The sequence below is a fragment of the Periplaneta americana genome, chromosome 16 (genome assembly GCF_040183065.1).
Source record: "Periplaneta americana isolate PAMFEO1 chromosome 16, P.americana_PAMFEO1_priV1, whole genome shotgun sequence".
NCBI classification, from domain to species: domain Eukaryota; kingdom Metazoa; phylum Arthropoda; class Insecta; order Blattodea; family Blattidae; genus Periplaneta; species Periplaneta americana.
The window spans coordinates 87,584,432-87,604,587 of NC_091132.1; the positions used below are offsets into that span (position 1 = coordinate 87,584,432).

At 34.9% G+C, this 20,156-nt stretch overlaps 1 protein-coding gene across 6 annotated transcripts in view; it reads right to left on the minus strand.

Annotated features, from left to right (window-relative positions):
- uif (sushi, von Willebrand factor type A, EGF and pentraxin domain-containing protein uif) overlaps positions 1-20,156 on the minus strand; it is a 431,448-nt gene that overhangs the window by 115,692 nt on the left and 295,600 nt on the right. For all 6 annotated transcript variants that reach the window (XR_011329717.1, XR_011329716.1, XR_011329718.1 and 3 more), the window contains exons 5-10: positions 13,625-13,812; positions 9,191-9,331; positions 8,263-8,492; positions 7,222-7,415; positions 3,391-3,755; positions 358-527 (exon numbers count right to left, since the gene is read on the minus strand). Coding sequence is in view for 3 of the 6 variants with exons in the window: in XM_069812500.1 (XP_069668601.1) it covers positions 358-527; positions 3,391-3,755; positions 7,222-7,415; positions 8,263-8,492; positions 9,191-9,331; positions 13,625-13,812 (1,288 nt within the window). In the remaining 3 variants the exon portion in view is untranslated. The remainder of the gene's footprint in view (positions 1-357; positions 528-3,390; positions 3,756-7,221; positions 7,416-8,262; positions 8,493-9,190; positions 9,332-13,624; positions 13,813-20,156) is intronic.

Here is a 20,156-nt window from a genome sequence, read left to right on the forward strand (position 1 = left end):
ACATTGCGTATGCTCGTCTCGTCAAAGCCGTAGTTCACCAGGTAACACATAATTAAACCATTTAAATTTGCTGCATTTTGTTTAAGAGTCTAAAATATGTTATAAAATCGAATGGAGGATTCATTCTAGATACATCAGGACCTCTGAAGAGTTTTCGCATTAATAATAATGCAACCATAAATAAAGACTACATACTGCACTGCATAAATCTCAATGACGAGGGGCAGAAAAGAACTAACTTTGCAGGACTTATTAGGAAGAAGAGAAGAAATGACGTAAGCCAACAGAAGAGTGCCAATGTAAAACAATTACTGTTAAGAGTTTTAAAATAGCATTGGTAAGATGGAAGTATCTTACCTGAACAAAATCCGATTGGTGTACATCAAAGTCTTCAAATTTGAGAGAAAGAGGTCCACCACCTGGTTTTTTAATCTTGTACAGACACTCTTGATTGCTGGGATAGTCAGTCAGGCCAAAAGCTGGTGAAGTGAATGTTCCATTCATTGATGCGATTGTTGCTCTACATCCTGGAATATATTAGAAGGAAGAAATATTTCCATTTAAGTCAAGGTTACAGAAATTCATACAACTTATATTATAGACTAATGTTTAAAAACCGAGAATCAGATACCTTTGGGATATTTGAGGAGAGAGGGCAGTATTTGTTTTAACTTTTTTACTGTTTGGTTTAAAATATTAGTTTTTTGTATGTAGAGAGCTCATGACTATAGCAACTCAACCAAATATAAATATTTTGAAAAAATTTATTTGGGGCCCAGATTTAAAAAACAAAATGTTCCCAATGCAGAATTTTACTAAAACCGATATAGCTAAGACATTTTAAAAATAAAGTCGACAGACTTTTAAAATTTACTTGTAAAAGCATGCTCTACAAACTGCCTGTAACAAAATTTTGATATTGGTTCCTACATTTGTAAAATAAACAATTAAAATTTAATACCACTTTTTTTATTTCCTTTTCTATAAACAGACAGACATATTTTTAAAATGAAATCAATAAACAAAATTCTGTTACAGAGAAAAGTGTCCTAATAGTCTAGAGAATGTGTGTTCTAAATTTCATGCATGTATCTTTAATAGTTCACAAATTATATCCATTTTTGTCTGGCAATGTAGCAAAAAATGCAGTAGTTACCTGAAACAACAATCAAAAGAGACAAGTGATTTAAAAATCTAGAGCGCAGGAAGTTTTAAAATGGCGTCTCAACATCCGATATGGGCACAAATACCCACAAAATGTTCTGTAATGTATTCCACACATATCACAGAGTAATTTTAAAGAAACATTTCTTTTTTAATTTACTCACCAAAAAATACCGCCCTCTCCTCTTAATTAAATAGTAAATAAGTAATATGTACAGTCTTAGAAAAACGTTTTGTTGCATAGGTCCCAGAAAGGAAGCAGTACACTTGATCAAACAAAACTAATGTTATTACTTCAACTAGTCGTTCTCTTGTGAACCAGGTTGCTTATCCTCTGATCATGTACACTGCCTCTTTTCTGAGACTTATAAAGTATCTGTGCGACAAAACTTTTTTCTAAGACTATACATAAATATATTAAAGCAATTAAATATACAGCTATATGGACGGCCCAAAAGCCAATCAGTGTAAGTCACTAAACATTCAATTCTGAGTTATTGAGCTTGGGGGATTCCTTATGACACATTTTTTCGTGAGCATATTTAATTAAGTCAGTTGTAAGATTTTTATTCGGAAGAGAATAGTATATGTAAATGTTTCTGAAAAAAATTACATAAAATTTCGTGGTCAAAGTAAGTCAAGAAAGATTTGCACTCTGATGCTGAGAATCATGCATTTGATTCAGATGTTTCTGTAGTCATCGTAACCTATAACTTCAGCCAACTTTCAAGTGAAATTAACCCACGTTCAAATTAGTTTGAAGGTATTATTGGTATTTATTTTATTTATTTACTCAGTTCACCTGACTTTTAAAATGACTAAGATAATACATACGGAATTGTCAAATATATAGAAAATATAGAATGAATTAACAAAAACAAAACTAGAAACAACAAGACATACAATAAAGTGACAAATAGAAAGACAAAAATAGCAAATGGAACATCACAACATTAAGTTTTATGGTTGTTTGTTCACATAATTCTGTAAATGATGATTCAGAAGTCGATGACAGTAGTACCAATGATCATGACCAATGACCAATCATCGGCATCTATTGTGTTCAACTTCTTTTTATGATTTATCGTAATTCTTTTAGTAAACAATAAATGTTACTATTCGAAACTATACTTTTGTTTATATGCATTTGAAACAGTGTAGGTGACAGTGGATAGCACTGTCTGACACTCCTACTGATTTGTTTTCAATTTCACATTTTATCATTTAATTTTATTTTTATATTTGTAGTTTAATCAAATATGGGAAACTGATGTTTCTTCCATGTGGAAAAAAGCAATTTCAATACCCATCTTAAAACCAAAATAACCTCCATAAAATACTCCTAGCTATTGCCCAATATCTCTTACTTGTGTTTTCACAAAGACAATGGAGAAAATGGTACATGCAAGACTTAACTGGCATTTGGAAAATAAGAACTTAATAACATCAGCACAGGCAGGCTTCCGAGTTCATCACACTACTATACAACACTACTATACAACACTTAAGCTAAGTCAAGATGTAAAAGATAACATGGATAACAAAGAAACCACATTAGCTGTTTTCGTTGACTTCAAAGATGCTTACAGATCAGTTTGGAGAATAAAATTGGTTGAAAAATTAAATAAGATGGGTAAAGGTGGTAAATTACTCCGATGGATATACAACTTGATTAATCAAGGTTATATTGTATAAAGTATGGAGAAGCTGTATCTAAATTTCGACAGTCCAGAAAAGGTTTACCCCAAGTTCATTGTTCAGCCCAACATTATTTAATATAATGATTAATGATCTACCTTATGAATAGAGCCCGGATGTTTGCCAGAATGTCTTTTTTACTGGGTGAACGTAAATCATTATTTTCATAGATATAAATGTGATTTGGGGTAAATCAAAGTGATTTATTGTGCCTATTTTGCCTTTTTAAGATATTTCTTATTAATTCAATAATAAATGCCTTTTTTCATTTTAAAGCAATATTTCTTGCTTATTTTCAATTTTCTAATTAGTTGTAATGTAATGTGTATGAAATTTAAATATATGAAACAATGACTAACTTTACTAACAATAGTAAATAAAAGTAATTTATTTCGGTGCTTAATCTGCTAATAATCGTGCTTTAATGCTATTGGTGTAATATGAATAATGATCGACAATCCACAGTTACAAATATGTCATATCTTCACGATACCAACAATCAGCTTTATACTTTTACACTGTACAAACCTTGTAAATATTTTATCTTGAATCCACGCCGTGAATCACCCAGGCTAGTTTTGAAATATAAATACAATTGATTTCCTGTGGACATGATGAGTGTTGGATTGTCTTCTGTAGAACCAGTAAGGCGTGAAATTGGTGGGCTCTTTGGATTATCACCATTTCGGATAAGGATGTAGTCTCTGTTCGCTTCCAAGTCTAAGTCTTCTATCTCAAGAGTGACGATTCGTCCAATTTGAGCTCCGATAATATACAGGCATTCAAGACCACCAGGATAATCCTGGGGGTAGCCAGGAGACGTCAGAGTTTGTGGCTGTGGAGTTGCTCGAAGTACGCCTCCACACGTCTGCGGTTCAGTCTTCCACGAAGCCCTGTAAAAGACATGATAAAATTAGAACATTATTATTATTATTATTAGTATTATTATTGTTATTATTATTATTATTATTATTATTATTATTATTATTATTATTATTATTTGAATACTAGTCCCTTCTTATATAGACGTTAAGAGCTTTCTAGACACTGATAGTTTGTTCATGTTGAAGGTCATTTCCGGAATGATGACATCACAAAGCAGATTATAAGATGGTAGGTGAGTGTTTTATTTGCAGAGCTGAGATATTTCGATATATTGCTAGTGAATGCTTAAACTGTTTCTAGTTTCAGATATCAGACTGATCCAACACGAGTTAATCGGCAGAATTAAGTGTATTTGAATGTAGGAACTCTAGTGGGCAATGAAAATTCAGTTAAGAATGTATATTACATGAAATAAATTCTTTTATATGCCGCAAATTCAATTGAACATACAACCCCCAGCTTCAGTTACCTCGCAGAGAAATTACTACATAGATACTTTTCGATTATATATATATATATATATATACAGGGGCGGACGCAGGATTTTTTTTCCGGGAGGGATTTAAGGAGATAGTAAAAATGGAATAATGAGAAATAAGTTTATATACTCACAATTTGTTTCCGAGTCACAAACATTTACAAGTTGGCCTGAGTAGCGTAGTCTGTATAGCCTTCTGTGCTCGAAGTTGCGGGTTCTATCCCAGCACAGTTCGATGACATTTAAGTGTAATGTGACAGGCCTCATATCGGTAAATTTATTGGCATATAAAAAGTCCTGCGGGAAAAAATTCTGGCACACCAGTGACGCAAATATAACTCGGCAATTGCGAGCGTTGTTAAATAAACCACAATTTTTAAATTGTAATATTTACAATTACTGCAAAACAAAAACAATGACAGAGTGATATTTACAGAAGAAGGTGACGAGGCTTCTTAGACATTTCATCCAGTACTTCATGAGCTTTTATTTCTACATTTTTATGTATCATCATCAAGACCAGTCCATTTAATCTGTCTGCTCCTTAAGTAAGTCTTCAAATACCGCAGTGTTGAGAACGACCGTTCTGGTGTTGCTGTAGTTGCAGGCAACATACAGAAAAGTTTTGGCGCCTTGTGAGTGCAGGGAAAAATAATTTCATTGCACCTATTCAAAGATGATATAAAATCAGTAGGCATTAGGTGAATATTTTTCTGATCAAGGAAATTTCTTCTCCACATCTTCAATTCACTGAAGAAAGACTCTGGTGATGCATCAACATCATTGGGCCATTGATTTACTATAGCCTCAACAGCAGTTTCTAAATCTTCATCTGATGCTCGCACTATGTTTTTAGGAAACAAAGTTTGTGTGGACTTTAGGATTCCCTTATGATTTAAAAACCTGTCCTTGAGCTGACTAATGAAATAGTCTAAGAAGGGAAGGAGAATTGAAAGCCTAAAATACTCTTCAGGACTCCCTGTCTTGAAGTTAGAATGCTGTGTTTGTCTCCCTGCAGTTCTTGGAATTTCCAGCGTAATTCCAGTAAGTTCAGCAACACTTTTTGCCTCTAGGTTCACTGGCTGAAAATTTAAACGAAAATCTTCCAGTTCTCTTTCTAGATTCTCACATAGTTCAATGCATGTCAGACTGGCTAAACCATGTGACGGCTAAAAACATGGCTAGCTACAATCATAGACACCAAAAATGTTGGTTTCTGTATGGCTTATATTACGATGTACCGAAGTACATGTGATAATATTTCAGTGCAGAAATTCTGCGTCATTATATGATGATGGAAGAGTGGAACAGGGAAAATTTCTCTCCGGCACTGGGATTTGAACCCGAGTTTTCAGCTCTACGTGCTGACGCTTTATCCACTAAGCCACACCGGATTCCCATCCCAATGTCGGATTGAATCCTCTCAGTTTAAGTTTCACTCTTGGGTTCCCTCTAATAGCCTACCCTCATGCACTGCGTCATAGAGATGTATGACAATGGCACAATGCCCATACATGTGCAGAGATGCATATCATGATATGCGAAAAATAATCACTTTGTGATTTAAGATGGTGCTATTCCGTCGGATCCTGGCCATTTAGTCACTCATAACGAGTTATATTATTAGTCCTCTTGCGTTGGATCTCTTAGTGCCAGAGAAAAGTGCTGCTCTCCAGTGGGCAGTGGATAAGAGTTGCGAAGCAGAGGCAAGAAAAATCCCAGATATAGGGATTTCTTTCAATGCAAAGATACATTTATTTAACATTTTAGCGAAAAGAATTTACGTGGAAAACCCTCTAATTCCTATGTACATTCACGAATTAAAATCAATATTATTTTTGTTTCTTGTTTCGTATTTTCTCTCAAAATTTCAGGAGGGGATATATCCCCTTAATCCCCCCCCCTTGCGTCCGCCCCTGTATATATATATATATATATATATATATATATATATATATATATATATATATGTATATATTTTTTAATTTATTGAGTATGTCCCAACGAGTATAACTCAAATGTAGGGACTATACAAGAACACATACATATGTTATACAATGTAATTGAAAACGTCATGAAACTACAGTCTGTGAAAACAAACAATAACACAAGAATTTATTAAAGAAAGGAAGCAAAATAAGAACAAATAATATGACATAAATGTATACCGTAAATATCGTCAGCTTTGGGATGGTGTTTTCAAAATTCACTGTCAATATTGCCTTGAGATATTTATTCAAGTATAACAGTAACTTCTCATAATATAACATTTTGAAAGCAGAGTTTTTATAGTTTCTTCTAATTTATAAACAAAAATAATGATCCTGAGTTTTATAAATTTTTCATATATGATAGTGTTAACAAGTAGTCAATTAACCAGAAAAATTCCAATTTCGCTACATAGCAACTTTTGAACTATTATTTTAATTTACGTACAATTTTCTTTGCATATACGACAACCCATCAATAATAATGTATTGTGATATATAATTTCATATCTAAAAAGCTCTATCATTTGTAAACTTTCATTAAATTATAATAATGAACATTTACTTCTTTATATAGCAATATATTAAATAAATTAGTAAACCTACCTCTTGTTATAATTTACCATTTCCTAATTTCAGATATATCCTTTTCTTCACTTTGATGCAAGTGTACTATATCCGATATTGTAACAAATAAATAAATAAATATATATATATATATATATATATATATATATATATATATATATATCTGTTATTACATTGTACATATGAATACTAATATGATTTTACAAATATGGTACCAGTTACCTGTAAATGTATTAGATGGAAATGAATTCTACATCTTGATTACATAATTTTTAACACTATATCACTTCGGAATATATAGTTTATTACTTTAAGCAATAAATTATAAATTCCGAAAGGAAATGAATTCCTTAAATATATATTTTATATATTTTAGAAATTGTTCAATAACGATTCCCATAAAACTTCTATTATACTAACCTGAATCCTTTTCTTTCAACTGAAGCGTCAGTGCTGAACTTGATAATCATGAAGTTGGAGGCTGAAACGAAGAGCTTGTTGCTCAAGTCTTGTTTGCCAGAGAGTGTGGCTAGATTAACTGACTTGTCTTCAGTTCGACCACCGACTAGAATTTGAACTGTATCAAATGATTTTTCTGTCTCAAATTCTTGAAACTGAAACAAGAAAAAAAAGAGAATAACAATATTTGATATTTGTACCATTTGAATGCTTACATGTAATAGTCGGCCTCGGTAGTGTAGTCGGTATAGCGCTGGCCTTCTGTGCTCGAGATTGCAGGTTTGATCCCGGCCCAAGTCGATGGCACACCGGCGACGCTGATATAACTTTTGCAGTTGCAAGCATTGTTAAATAAACCATAATTTTTACATGTAATACACTTCCTTGCATTGTTTCAGTGTAATTCAGCCCATAATATATGAACATGAATTGAAATTCAATGAAATGTTATTAAATATGATGAACTTAAAATTCTTGTGTTGAGAAATAATGGTACTGAATTTTAGCTGACTGTCTTACATCTTCATTTCATTGCACAGTTCGTGAGTAACCCATAAAATGCGACGTGACATGGTCTGGGAGAAGATGTTGGGAACTTAAGAGCATTATTAAATTTAAGAAAAAAGTCTTTTGGCTTAAAAATGTATGTTGATAAAGAATTTGAAACTATCTTCACGTTGCTTGGTTTATATTGATGCGAAAACTAAATAGTATTTAATATAATTTTTGCCAGTAAATATCTGGTATTGTCATATGTCTATGTTGTACGTATCACTGCAGCTAAATTTGTATGAAAAATTGAGAAAGAATAAAATATAAGTTCATTCGAAACTCAAAACAATCAAAATAATACGCATTAAAACTAATCAGATAAGTAAAATGGTTTTATACATTTCCTTTCTTCTGTGTAGTGTCAGAATCTAGGTCCTTGATCTAAATACTTCTGTATTTTACTGAATATTAAATACGGGTATATTGTAATGTTGGAATAAAATGTTTCACCTGTAGCAGAATGTTGTGTCCTTGAGGACCTTCAAGCGTCCATTTGCAGTCTGCCAAAGGTTGGTACTTGTGAGGGTAATTTGAGCTTTCTACGACGTCACCACTGCTTGCCATATAAAAGTGACAATTTGATGGGCAATCCAGTTCATCTGACCAGTCCCCACAGTCATCTTGACTGTCGCAACGGAATTCTGCATTAATACAACGTCCATTGGAGCAGTGGTATGATCCTGAAAAGAAGATAGTTTTATAGTACATCTTTTCATATGTATTAAAAATATATTTTACACACTTCAAATTATTCATAAGAAAATTATAATCTTTCTTAGCCACCTTGATAGCTCAGGTGGCAGAGTGTTGTCTTACAACGACCACAGATCTGAGTTCAAATCTCTATGATAGCACAGTTGTATTTGTGATGGACAAAGCTAATGTTGTGAGTAGGTATATTTATCGGATTTGATTGCTTGAGAGAAATGTGTGCTGACGCTTAACCAAGCAGCACAATCGCCAAGTAACTCATTCCATCATGGGTGCATAACTTGGGCTGACATCAAGTTTCTCCTGTTTTCCCCTTGTCATTTCACCAACACACTCCTATTACTCTTTCATTATCATCTCTGTTTCGTAAAATAGGACGCCACTTATGTTTGCATGGCGCCAAATGGATCGTCTACCATGGACTCCTAGATCTGCATCAGAGACACCAGATCTCAGCCCTGACGACTCATGTATATAAGTCTGTGAGGTGTAGCAGACTACCACCAGAGATATGACATATGGATTTGATTGCTTAAGAGAAATGTATGCTGTGGCTTAACCAAACAGCACAATCGACCAGTAACTCATTCCATCATTATTTGTGATTCTCAGAACTTTTGTAGATCGATCAACTGTATAAGCTTCAATATATGGAGATATTTCTTACCTGCAGGACACGCTGTTGCTCTGCAAACGAATGGTAACAATGATTCACATGTTGTTAGCTCCCATGACTGGCGGTTGTCTGTTAGTATCACATCCACACATTCTCCTACTCGTGGGTCAGGTTGAGTTTGCGCCCAAAATCCTGAAAACAAAGTACAATTCGTGAAAAAAAAAATAAAGAAAAATGTGTGTGTATTCCTAATAACGAAGTCATTTTTTTATCCACTGATGTTCATGTACACCTTTTCTTGGACTGCTTCATATGTTCATTATCATTTTTATCATCATCACCACTATACTTATTTGCAATTTAGCAATAGGCCTATAAATTGGTGTACTATCTTTCTTAAAGAGAATTTTTTTCTCATATAATATTGGTATTATCAGGTCACTATCATCAACTACAGATGGCGGGCTTTGAGTTTAGTGCAAAGAAGACTGACAGGCCTTATAAGTTCTCCTGCGCAAATCACACTGTTTTCCAACAGTCAAAGTTCAAATACTGTATGACGCTTTTCTCACTCATTATTTTTTATACATTATAATGCCTTACAATACTCCCTGTACAGTGCAAATATGACAACTATGCTATTGCTGTTTGTATTCACACAGCACGTGTCAGGAAACAATGAGGCAATTTCTTTTCGTCACAACTGTTGCTCATACCGATCAAGTATCTAATAATTGATTACCATCTGTGTGCACTACTGTGATAGTCTGACAGTGTGAAGAATTTCATTTCTGAGGTTCGAGATATTTGATGTGGATGATGAATTAAGCAGAAATTAATTCTGATATGGACGAGATTCTTTTTTCCTGAAGCACTCTCATTCATGGACAGGATTTCTTTTGTCCAGTGAATTTATGTTACGAACTTTTCGTATATACCAGCAGCTGTCCCTAATTAAAAGTGCATTCCCTAGACTAGTGAACCAAAGATCAAACAGAAAGCATCATAATCACTGAAGGCGACATTTGTATAATGTTTACCGTTATATTTTTTTCATTATTTGTGCTAATTTAAAATTTTGTAGTAAAATTCTTAAGTTAACGTGAGGAAGAATATGTGTGAAAAAATAAAGATCACTCTTTTAAAACATTAGGTTCATATTCCACAATTTACACAAGAAACTTGATGACTATATTATGTAAGTATACCTAACTATGTAGCTATAAATCATAAACGGGAAAATACAGAATGAATTGCTATACTGCTACACAACTACTTTTATTGGCGAGCTCACCAATAAACTCTAAGAAACATACATACACGTATCTTTCTTTTACTCTGCCCATATTATTGCTGTTTGTCTCGTTAATATGTAAAAGCACACAAGCCGACACCTCGTGACTGTATAGTGCAGTGGTTTCCAAACTTTTTCGACTCACGAACCCTTTTTCACAAAGTTGTGAATTGAGCGACCTCTTATTAATAAAAATAATATACAGTGGAATCCCTTCGTTTTTCATAAATAGGGGTAAAATTATTATTAGCCAATCAAAGGTCATTTTATACATTTGTACGTACTACATTACTGGTCGTAAGTGCCCGCCCCTACCTAGGCGATGCAACCACTGCCAAGCGATGAACTCAGTGACTGATAGAAAGAGGACATGGTGTAAGCAGCCGGGTGAGTATAAACACTATGTACTGTTTTATTACTACGTATTACTGAGGATGATGTACTTGTTTTTAAGCATTGGAGGGACCACACAGCAGATTCCCTACAAGTTTCAACTCAATTTTTTGTCTGAGTAAATGTATTATTAAAGGGTATCAGTCTAAATGACTTAAAAAATATTTTTGTCGTTAATGTCAAAACAATTATTTTATTTAGAGGAGTTACCACTGTAATTATTTATTATTATATTTGTATGTGTTACTAAAAAATCTTCTCTTTATATCTTTATGTGTAGGCCTACATATTTAGATGCTAAAATAATTCTTATTTAAGTTTGTATTTTCATGTATAAGCGAAAATAAATTCCTTTCTTCTTCACTGTATCTTTTGATATCAACATCAAGCGTGAGCAAAGCAATCACTTTGTGAGCAACGTATTGAGTGATGTTCCTGTAGTGGGCGGAGTCAGGTAGCTTTCCAAATTAGAAGATTCCATAACAAGTTTCCAGCAGAGGGACTCAACTATACAACCTTAAATTAACTTGAAGTTGCTGTAATTATGGTACGGTAAGTTAAATAGGCCTACCCTAGTATCTCCCTACAAAGATGACGCAACATGCTTAAAATATTGAAACGACATAATTATATTCAAATAGTTACACATTTATTTTACATTTGAAACATCAAAATCAAAATTAAATAGATATGAATAAGTCTGCTCTTTATGACAGACTGCGGATTCTACCCCTGTCACTATTCAATCGTATAAAGACATAGTCATAGTGGTTTGTGTCTTTGTACCCGCTCGTCTGTCCTTCCCTTCCATCGCCTGGCACGCATCTTCGTGTCCACAATCAAAGTCTTCTCCTTAGTTACATTATAACAGGCTGAGGAAGCTACTCTGTCACTAAATACGAGTATCTAAACACACGCTTAATTCCAAAGAACTGAAAAAAATATGTCCAATCCACATGGAGTCATAGTTGCTACAGTTTGATATTCCAAGTGTAACTTGTAGTCTAATAATAATAATAATAATAATAATAATAATAATAATAATAATAATAATAATAATAAAAAACAAACTCAAAATCCGCCATTAGGGAAAAACTTTGGTGAACTTCTTGCAAAATTTCACGAACCCCTAGTGAGTTCGCGAACAACAGTTACGGAAACGATAGTATAGCGAAACTGTTCACGCTGCATTTTTTCCCTGCTTGATATTTTAAAGGAAAAACTGGTACAGATGTAGCGGTGAATGTAGAGTATCCAACGCCCACTGAACGAATATTTCACTTTTATCACTGCCAATGTTGCGCTATAATTGTATATGCAAGGTAGGCTATAACAAAAACTTAAACTAACCAAACCTAACCTGTCAAGCAACAAGTTATACTAAATATGTGTAAAATTGGCCTATGTCTCTATAGTGGGAGGGGCATAAGTAACATTGACCGATGTAGCTAATAAGGAAATAAACTTAATGTATACAAAACTTAAAATTAATAAATATTTTCTGTATTCCTTGCAAAAAAAAAAAAACTAATCAAGCAGTATCCCTTAATGATATAAAATAGTGGAAATGTTGGGTTATTACCAGAGACCGGAAGTTTAGGCATTATGAATCATTAAAATAGGCAGGCAAAAAGGTATCAGAAATAGCTAAAATAGGCAGGCAAAAAGGCATTATAAATAGCTAAAATACGCAATAAAAGGCAATTACAAAAACCTTGCACTAGACCCACAACCTTGCACTTTCCACAAAGGGATTTCAGCAGCAAGAAAAGCTTTACGTAAGTCGAATGCAAATTAAGATTTTCGACTCGATGTTGCAATTACTGTTGGAAGCAAAGAAATCTTCTTCCCAGTAGCCTTGGAAAGTGCATTTTTGTGTTTGGTTGTACTGATATGTTGCGATATGAAATATTTAGCAAACTACAACAACGTCGCGATGAAAACTGAAAGAAAAATAACTATTAAAAATAAGACCCGCACTCATTGTTGCCTTGTCAAATAAAGACAAGCGATAATTAAATCGCTTACTGTTCTACATTTTTGCACGGCAGCACTCATTGTTGAAAAGAGAATATGAACTGACTGAAAGACAATATACATTCGGTGAAGTCACTTTCATTGTAGCGGTTATAGAAATAAATTAAAATATACCTGTAAGCAATTTTTAATAATAAATTGATAAATAATAATCAAAAAAGGCATTTATTTTGTAAATTAGGCATTTACATTAAAAAAGGCAGAAAAGGGCAACATAAAACTGTGACGTATCAATCACAAAGGTATAATTCGTACAGATTTAGGGGAGAGTCGGGTAGTATCGGACATCGGGTAATATCGGACAGTGAGTTTCTTTCATCTACCACACGATGATAGTACTTGATTGACATGGTTACGTTTCTGTGATGTCGCATAGAGAAACGTAACCATGTCATTCAGGTACCATCATATGGTGGTAGATGAAAGAAACGCACTGTCCAATACTACCCGACTCTCCCCTACTTTCAAAATGAAAATAGATTTAACACATTTAAAAAGACATTCTGCCAAAAGTTCTGGTCTCTGGTTATTACATTGGACTTTTCAAATTAAAATATACATAATATAACATTAAGATAGGCCTACACGGATTATATACGGAGATTAAGCGTAAGGCGGAAAATGGGAAAGATTGGAGAATGTTGGGTTTGCTGTGAAAGACCCGCCCCAGGGCAAAAGACTATGAATGAATACATGATATTAACAATATACTGTGTATGAAGTAAAACTATTTAACGCAGTAAAAATGAATTTTCACACACCGGAATATTGTGAGACTAGAAGCCCGGCCGCAGACTCGAGCGTGTTGGTGCGTAAATCATCTAATGATGCAAGTCCAAGCCAATAATGCTGTCCGTTCCGTTCTGCTGGGCCTGTACTCCTTGTTGCCAACCCAGCAGTAAAATTGTTTTCAGCAAAAGATTCGACTAACACCAAATCACTTCCATACCTGAAATGAATAATATTTCTTATTAATATAGTGCAATGTTTATATAAACAATAATTGTGGAACATTAGGCTTCTTACGTGAGAAGGTCAAGCTTGAAAACATGTCACACAAAGTTTAGGCACAGGCCTATTAAGTAATCCTGTCATTCAACCGATTGATGTACCTAGTAAGCAAAATCCCAAACTACTACTGTTGCACTGTTTCCCTATTGTTTCTACTTTAAGGTAAGTAGATCTATGTTGATTAACCCCACATGGTGCTCTTCGGTTTCCAAAAGTGGAAAATATGTGAAAATTCCCTAGTGGTATCTCGGTAACGTTTACTTTTCTTAGTCGTCATTTTCGCCTATCATAGTATAACTAAGACTAATGAATAATTCTGCCCTACGCTGTTCGAGCCTTAGAACTGTAATTCAACTTTACCAATCTAACAAAGTTTAGGCGGTGTTTTTTCAAAGACTACACAACCATTGAAATAGTGTTCTGAATTACTGAACAAGTGGAGAGAAACAGGTTCCATTCTTGTTAAGAAAAAACGTTGTCCAAAGCGTAAATACAATTCGTATGATTTTTTTCAGTAGGTACGTTTTAACGAGAGAAATGCGTTGTTGTAGTGTGTGTCTAATATGAAAACTACATTTTCTCAATACCGGTATAGCTCAGACAACTCACTAACGGAGATTGACAATGCCAAGTCCCAGTAGAACTGTTGCCAACTTAGTGCCAACAATTAATAAGAATTTTACTGGAAGCAAGTAAAGAGATAGGTTTGGAAGTAAATCCCGAAAAGACAAAGTATATGATTATGTTTCGTGACGAGAATATTTTACGAAATGGAACTATAAAAATTGGAAATTTATCTTTTGAAGAGGTGGAGAAGTTCAAATATCTGGGAGCAACAGTAACAAATATACATGATACTCGGGAGGAAATTAAACACAGAATAAATATGGGAAATGTCTGTTATTATTCGGTTGAGAAACTTTTATCATCCAGTCTGCTGTCGAAAAATCTGAAAGTTAGAATTTATAAAACAGTTATATTACCGGTTGTTCTATATGGTTGTGAAACTTGGACTCTCACTTTGAGAGAGGAACAGAGATTAAGGTGCTTAGAAAAATATTTGGGGCTTAGAGGGATGAAGTTACAGGAGAATGGAGAAAGTTATACAACACAGAACTGCACGCATTGTATTCTTCACCTGGCATAATTAGGAACATTAAATCCAGACGTTTGAGATGGGCAGGGCATGTAGCACGTATGGGCGAATCCAGAAATGCATATAGAGTGTTAGTTGGGAGGCCGGAGGGAAAAAGACCTTTGGGGAGTCCGAGACGTAGACGGGAAGATAATATTAAAATGGATTTGAGGGAGGTGGGATATGATAATAGAGAATGGATTAATCTTGCTCAGGATAGGGACCAATGGCGGGCTTATGTGAGGGTGGCAATGAACCTCCGGATTCCTTAAAAGCCAGTAAGTAAGTAAGTAAGTAAGTAAGTAAGTAAGTAAGTAAGTAAGTAAGTAAGTAAGTAAGTAAGTAAGTAAGTATTAATAAGAAAAACCCACGCATTATCCCTTGCGCCGGCATTACAGAAAACAAACAGGGAAAACCCAAGCCCGTCAATTGGAGTATTGTGGCTCGGTAAAAATGCCGCTAACTTAGGTTTGACCGTTGCTTACGAGATGTAAGCAACGGGACGAGATGTAAGCAACTGGTTCGACTCACTCTGCATATTCCTGTTCTCCAAGATTGAAGGTGTTATAGGCTAATAAGAATCCTACGCTTTTCGCTAGCATACACTCTACTGAAATTGAAACTATGTAGTAGGAAATTCTGAAACTTGAGTAACATCATAAGTTGTGCTAAAGTGCAGGCTTGTAATGTTGCGAAAATGGGTTTGATCCCAGGCGATGAATGAAGTGTTACGCATGGAAAATATCGTAGATAAGAATTTGAGCAGGTTATTCCGTCTTTCTCCAATTTCACAAATTTCATTCCACCTACATTCTCCACTTCGTTTTATCTTTCGTAGCCTTAGAAAAATGAGTTTTTTTTTTTACAAGTCTGGGTAATATAACACGGAAATGGAGGATAAATTATGGCATTCTGTCTGTAATTTTCACAATCGCGGCCGACCAATGACGTTGAGGAAGTCTAGGGCGAGACACGATTTCTCATCCGAGGTCGGTCTTCCAATCTGGTTACTACAAAGGAACTGCTCGGCCTATCTCTGTGGTGTCCCCGAACTGAAAATCTACTAATGTCATTCCTTACACCTAAAGAGATCTGCAAGTTCAACAGAGCTTCAGGTTGCAGAGAAAAAGAACTTCGGTTTGCTCCCTCCATGAATAACAAGTATTCTCAAACATGTACAAACCCAGAAACAAAATTTGGGCCACCTGAATTTTCAAAGTTCTGGTTATAACATAGTGCGCAAATTCAGGTGGCCCAAATTTTGTTTCTGGGTACATGAACCGAAATGACTTACTGCTACTCCATAAAAATTGATCTGACCCCATCTTTAACGACAGTACGTCTTCCTTTCAGACTGTATTTCAAAACTCTTCCGGCTGCTTGGTCTTACAGCGTTTTGTCTTCTCTTTTAAAACTTACTTGAACAATATTCTGCAAGATTTGAAAACGTTAGTAAATCCAGAATTTTGAATGTCTAAAATGTTTTCATTGACACTAATTTATCCATTAATTATATTTATCATGCAAATCTAGCTTTCAGGTAAAGGTCCCTGTGAAGCAGACTTGAATAATTTCAACGGAAAAATTGTTCCGAGGCCGGGTATAATCCCGGTACCTTTGGCTGAACATACCAATACTCTAACCAACTGAGCTACCCAGGAACTTCACCCGACACCGTCTCTCAAGAAGAGAAAACCGACAATTTTAATATATTTTATCAAAAGATCTGTAAATCCAGAAATAAGGAACATTTTTACTTCCCTCACACTGTTGCCGTAAGATCATTTCTTACGCGAGAGTTATAAATACAGAATAATTTCGAAGTAGAATAGAGATGTCTGCTACTTTCAATTACTTTTATGGTTTTAATTATTTTTAATTGTACTTAACTCTAAGTGTTTAATTTTTGTTACAATTATTATTAATTTGATTGTCTTTGAAAAATAATGACGGGGGAAAATAAAAGCTACAAGGAATGCGGCGTGTTCGTCTGAAGAGTCTTTTGTCTCGCTAGCGTCCCTACTTTTGCTGGACGTCGCCCCACGTAGGCGAGGACAAGTGAATGGACGCAGCCTTGACAGTCCGAGAGGAATAACCGTGAAGTTTCGTAGACAAAGCTGTTGGATTATTATGTGACGTCATGGAGTATGAGTCAAGACGTGAGATTGAGCAGATAATAGAATTGCATCCATTTTGTTTTCTATTCTGCAATATCCTATTAAAACAGCGTAATTATGGGATCCAATGACGGTACTTGACATAGAAGTTATACGACAATCTAAAGTTCAACCTAGATCTAATGTTAAGTTTTATTTAACGACGCTTGCAACTGCCGAGGTTATATTAGCGTCGCCGGTGTGCCGGAATGTTTGTCCCTCAGGAGTTCTTTTACATGCCAGTAAATCTATTGACATAAGCCTGTCGCATTTAAGCACAGTTAAATGCCATCGACCTGGCCCGGGATCGAACCCGCAACGTCGGGCATAGAAGGCCAGCGATATACCAACTATGCCAACCAGGCCTACACCTAGATCTATGAGCGAAGTACTTTAAGAATATTCATGGAAGATATTCGTCTTAAAAAAACAGACGAGAGCCATCTGCAAAGTAACATTATATTGTCTATATTAAACAATGATTTTCGGGAAGATATAGAGGGAGGAATTGGATCGGTGTCGGTTAGAGTTCCCGAGTAGCTCAGTGGTAGAGCGTTGGCACGTTAAACCAAAGGTCCCGGGTTCGATACCCGGCTCCGGAACAATTTTTCCCTCGGAATTATTCAAATCAACTTTACAGGGAGTTATACCTGAAAATCTTGATTTGCAAGATAAAAAATGTTTAGCAATTCTGTGGCTTAATTAATAATCTTCTCAACTTGAAGAAAAGCTGTACCTATTGTAATTTAAATAATTTCAATAGAGAGATTCGTTAATTGAATTTTAAAGATAAATGAATCATCAGACGACTGAAAGCACTTCCCTGTGACATTATTTTCTTCTCCTTTCTTGACTCTGACTAGTTTCATATGAAGATTATTGAATAGACTTCCATCTTTCGAATCCACACATTTTTTCTTTAGGATTCCCATAAGTTTATTCCGATTCACTCTATCAAATGCTTTTTCAAAGTTCACAAATATATCTACATTTTTTATTCTTCTCTAGGTAACTTTGGCCAATTGTTCGCAGGAGTCAAATTGCATCTCTCGTATCTTTTCCCTTTCTGGAGCCAAACTGCTCATCTTCCAACTGTCCTTCCAGCTTATAATATAAACGTCGATTCAATATTCGCTGAGTGCGATATCAGGCTGATAGTCCTGAACTCCTTACATTTCTTGGCATTATTTTTCTTCGATACTGACAGCAACATTGTCTCCGTGAAATCTTCAGGTCATTCGCCTTTCTCATACGTTTCGTACCACAATGATAGAATTTCTTTCTTGTTTTCACCCAAGTATTTCACTAATTCAACTCTTGTTGCTTCCCCATTCTTAATTTGCCTAAGCGCTAATTCAACTTCTTCCCTTAGAATATAAAATTCTTTTTCGTCTTCTGATACTGCTGCTTCGTTTTCTACAGCTAATTTACCTGGACGATTCCCTGTCTCATATAACTCTTCTACATATTACGTCCATCTGTAAAGTATTCTTTGTTTGTATGTTATTTCATTGTCGATTTCATCTTATATCAATCACATGGATTTCCTGTTCTTGAAAGCAAGATGGTTTCTTAAACCAATTTATAGTAAATTAGCAATTACATTTAATGGGAAGAATAATTAGTTAAAAAGAATATTATTATCTCTGATTGAGATTCTGGCTGATATGTTCATTTATTATCAGACAGTAGGAGAGTTAGGCCTAAAATGACATACTTGGATAAAATTACATACTATGTGTTTTGTGTAAACACTATAAGCTGAGTTTGAATTTACAGCTCTATAGTGCACAGAATCTGGAAACAGTGGTTACATCCAAGTTTTAGCAAGCAAGGGCGCTTTTTGGTGAAACAGGTGCAACTAAAAGAAAAAAGTGCAAGGCGATATAATATTGTTGAGTTATGTTATGTATTCTTTTTTTGTTCTTTTAAGCTTCAGATATTAGTGAAATAATGTTCATGACTGAAAACATGAATATTTCCCTATATAAAAAGCATTACAATATCCAAATTCATAAAGAGGTTAGGTCGTACTAACACTACTTCTTATTCTTCTTCATTCCGGGTAAAATACATACCACCTACTTGGCTAAAATGACATACTATGTCATTTTACCCAAGTGCATGTTTCTGACTGTAAATGAGAAGCCATATATTATGAGCGATAGCGATTTGCAAAATTGGTGTCAACTTTGTTTACAATGGCTGATTAGTGATTACTTCTGTGAAATTATGTAATATATAGTGGCATCTCTCTCATTGCTCGACTGAATTTTTCGTAAAGCTAACTGATTTTAAAATAGGTGAGATGGGGATTTCTTTAAAATATAAAAACCCTAAATTTCTAAAATAAATATATTTTCAATACTTATATGCACTGAATTTTGTTACTCTGATTTATCCTCTTATGAATGAGCTAGGCTTGGCGAGTCTGAAGTTTACTTGCACCTACTTCACCAAAAAAGCGCTTTTGTGAAAACATTGTAAGATGAGTTTGGATTTACAGCTCTATAGTGCACAGAAGTTGGCAACAGTGATTACATGTCATGTTAGCCTTCCCTCGTCACTGCACCCACCGACTCCAGCCACTTGATGTCTCTTTCTTCGGGCCTTTGAAAACATTTGTTCAGGCCGGTACAAAGTAGCTGAAGAACCATCCTGGATGGGTGATTACACAGTTTCAAATTGCGGACTTATTTTCTGAAGTCTATGGAAAAGCTGCAACCATCACCAATGCATTGGGTGGATTTTCTTCAACAGGAATTTGTCCACTTAATTCGGACATATTTCCTGATCACTTATTTAGTCCTGCAGAGCCCACAGACAGACCTCTAACGAATGCAGTCCCTACAGGCGGGCCAAAGGGTGCAACACAGAAGAGCAGTTCAACAACAAGAAACGCAAAAGAACATAATATGATAGAGCCATTACCACTAACTGCACCAGCAGCGGAAACGTCACAAACGAGGCCTTCACCTCATGTGACACAGC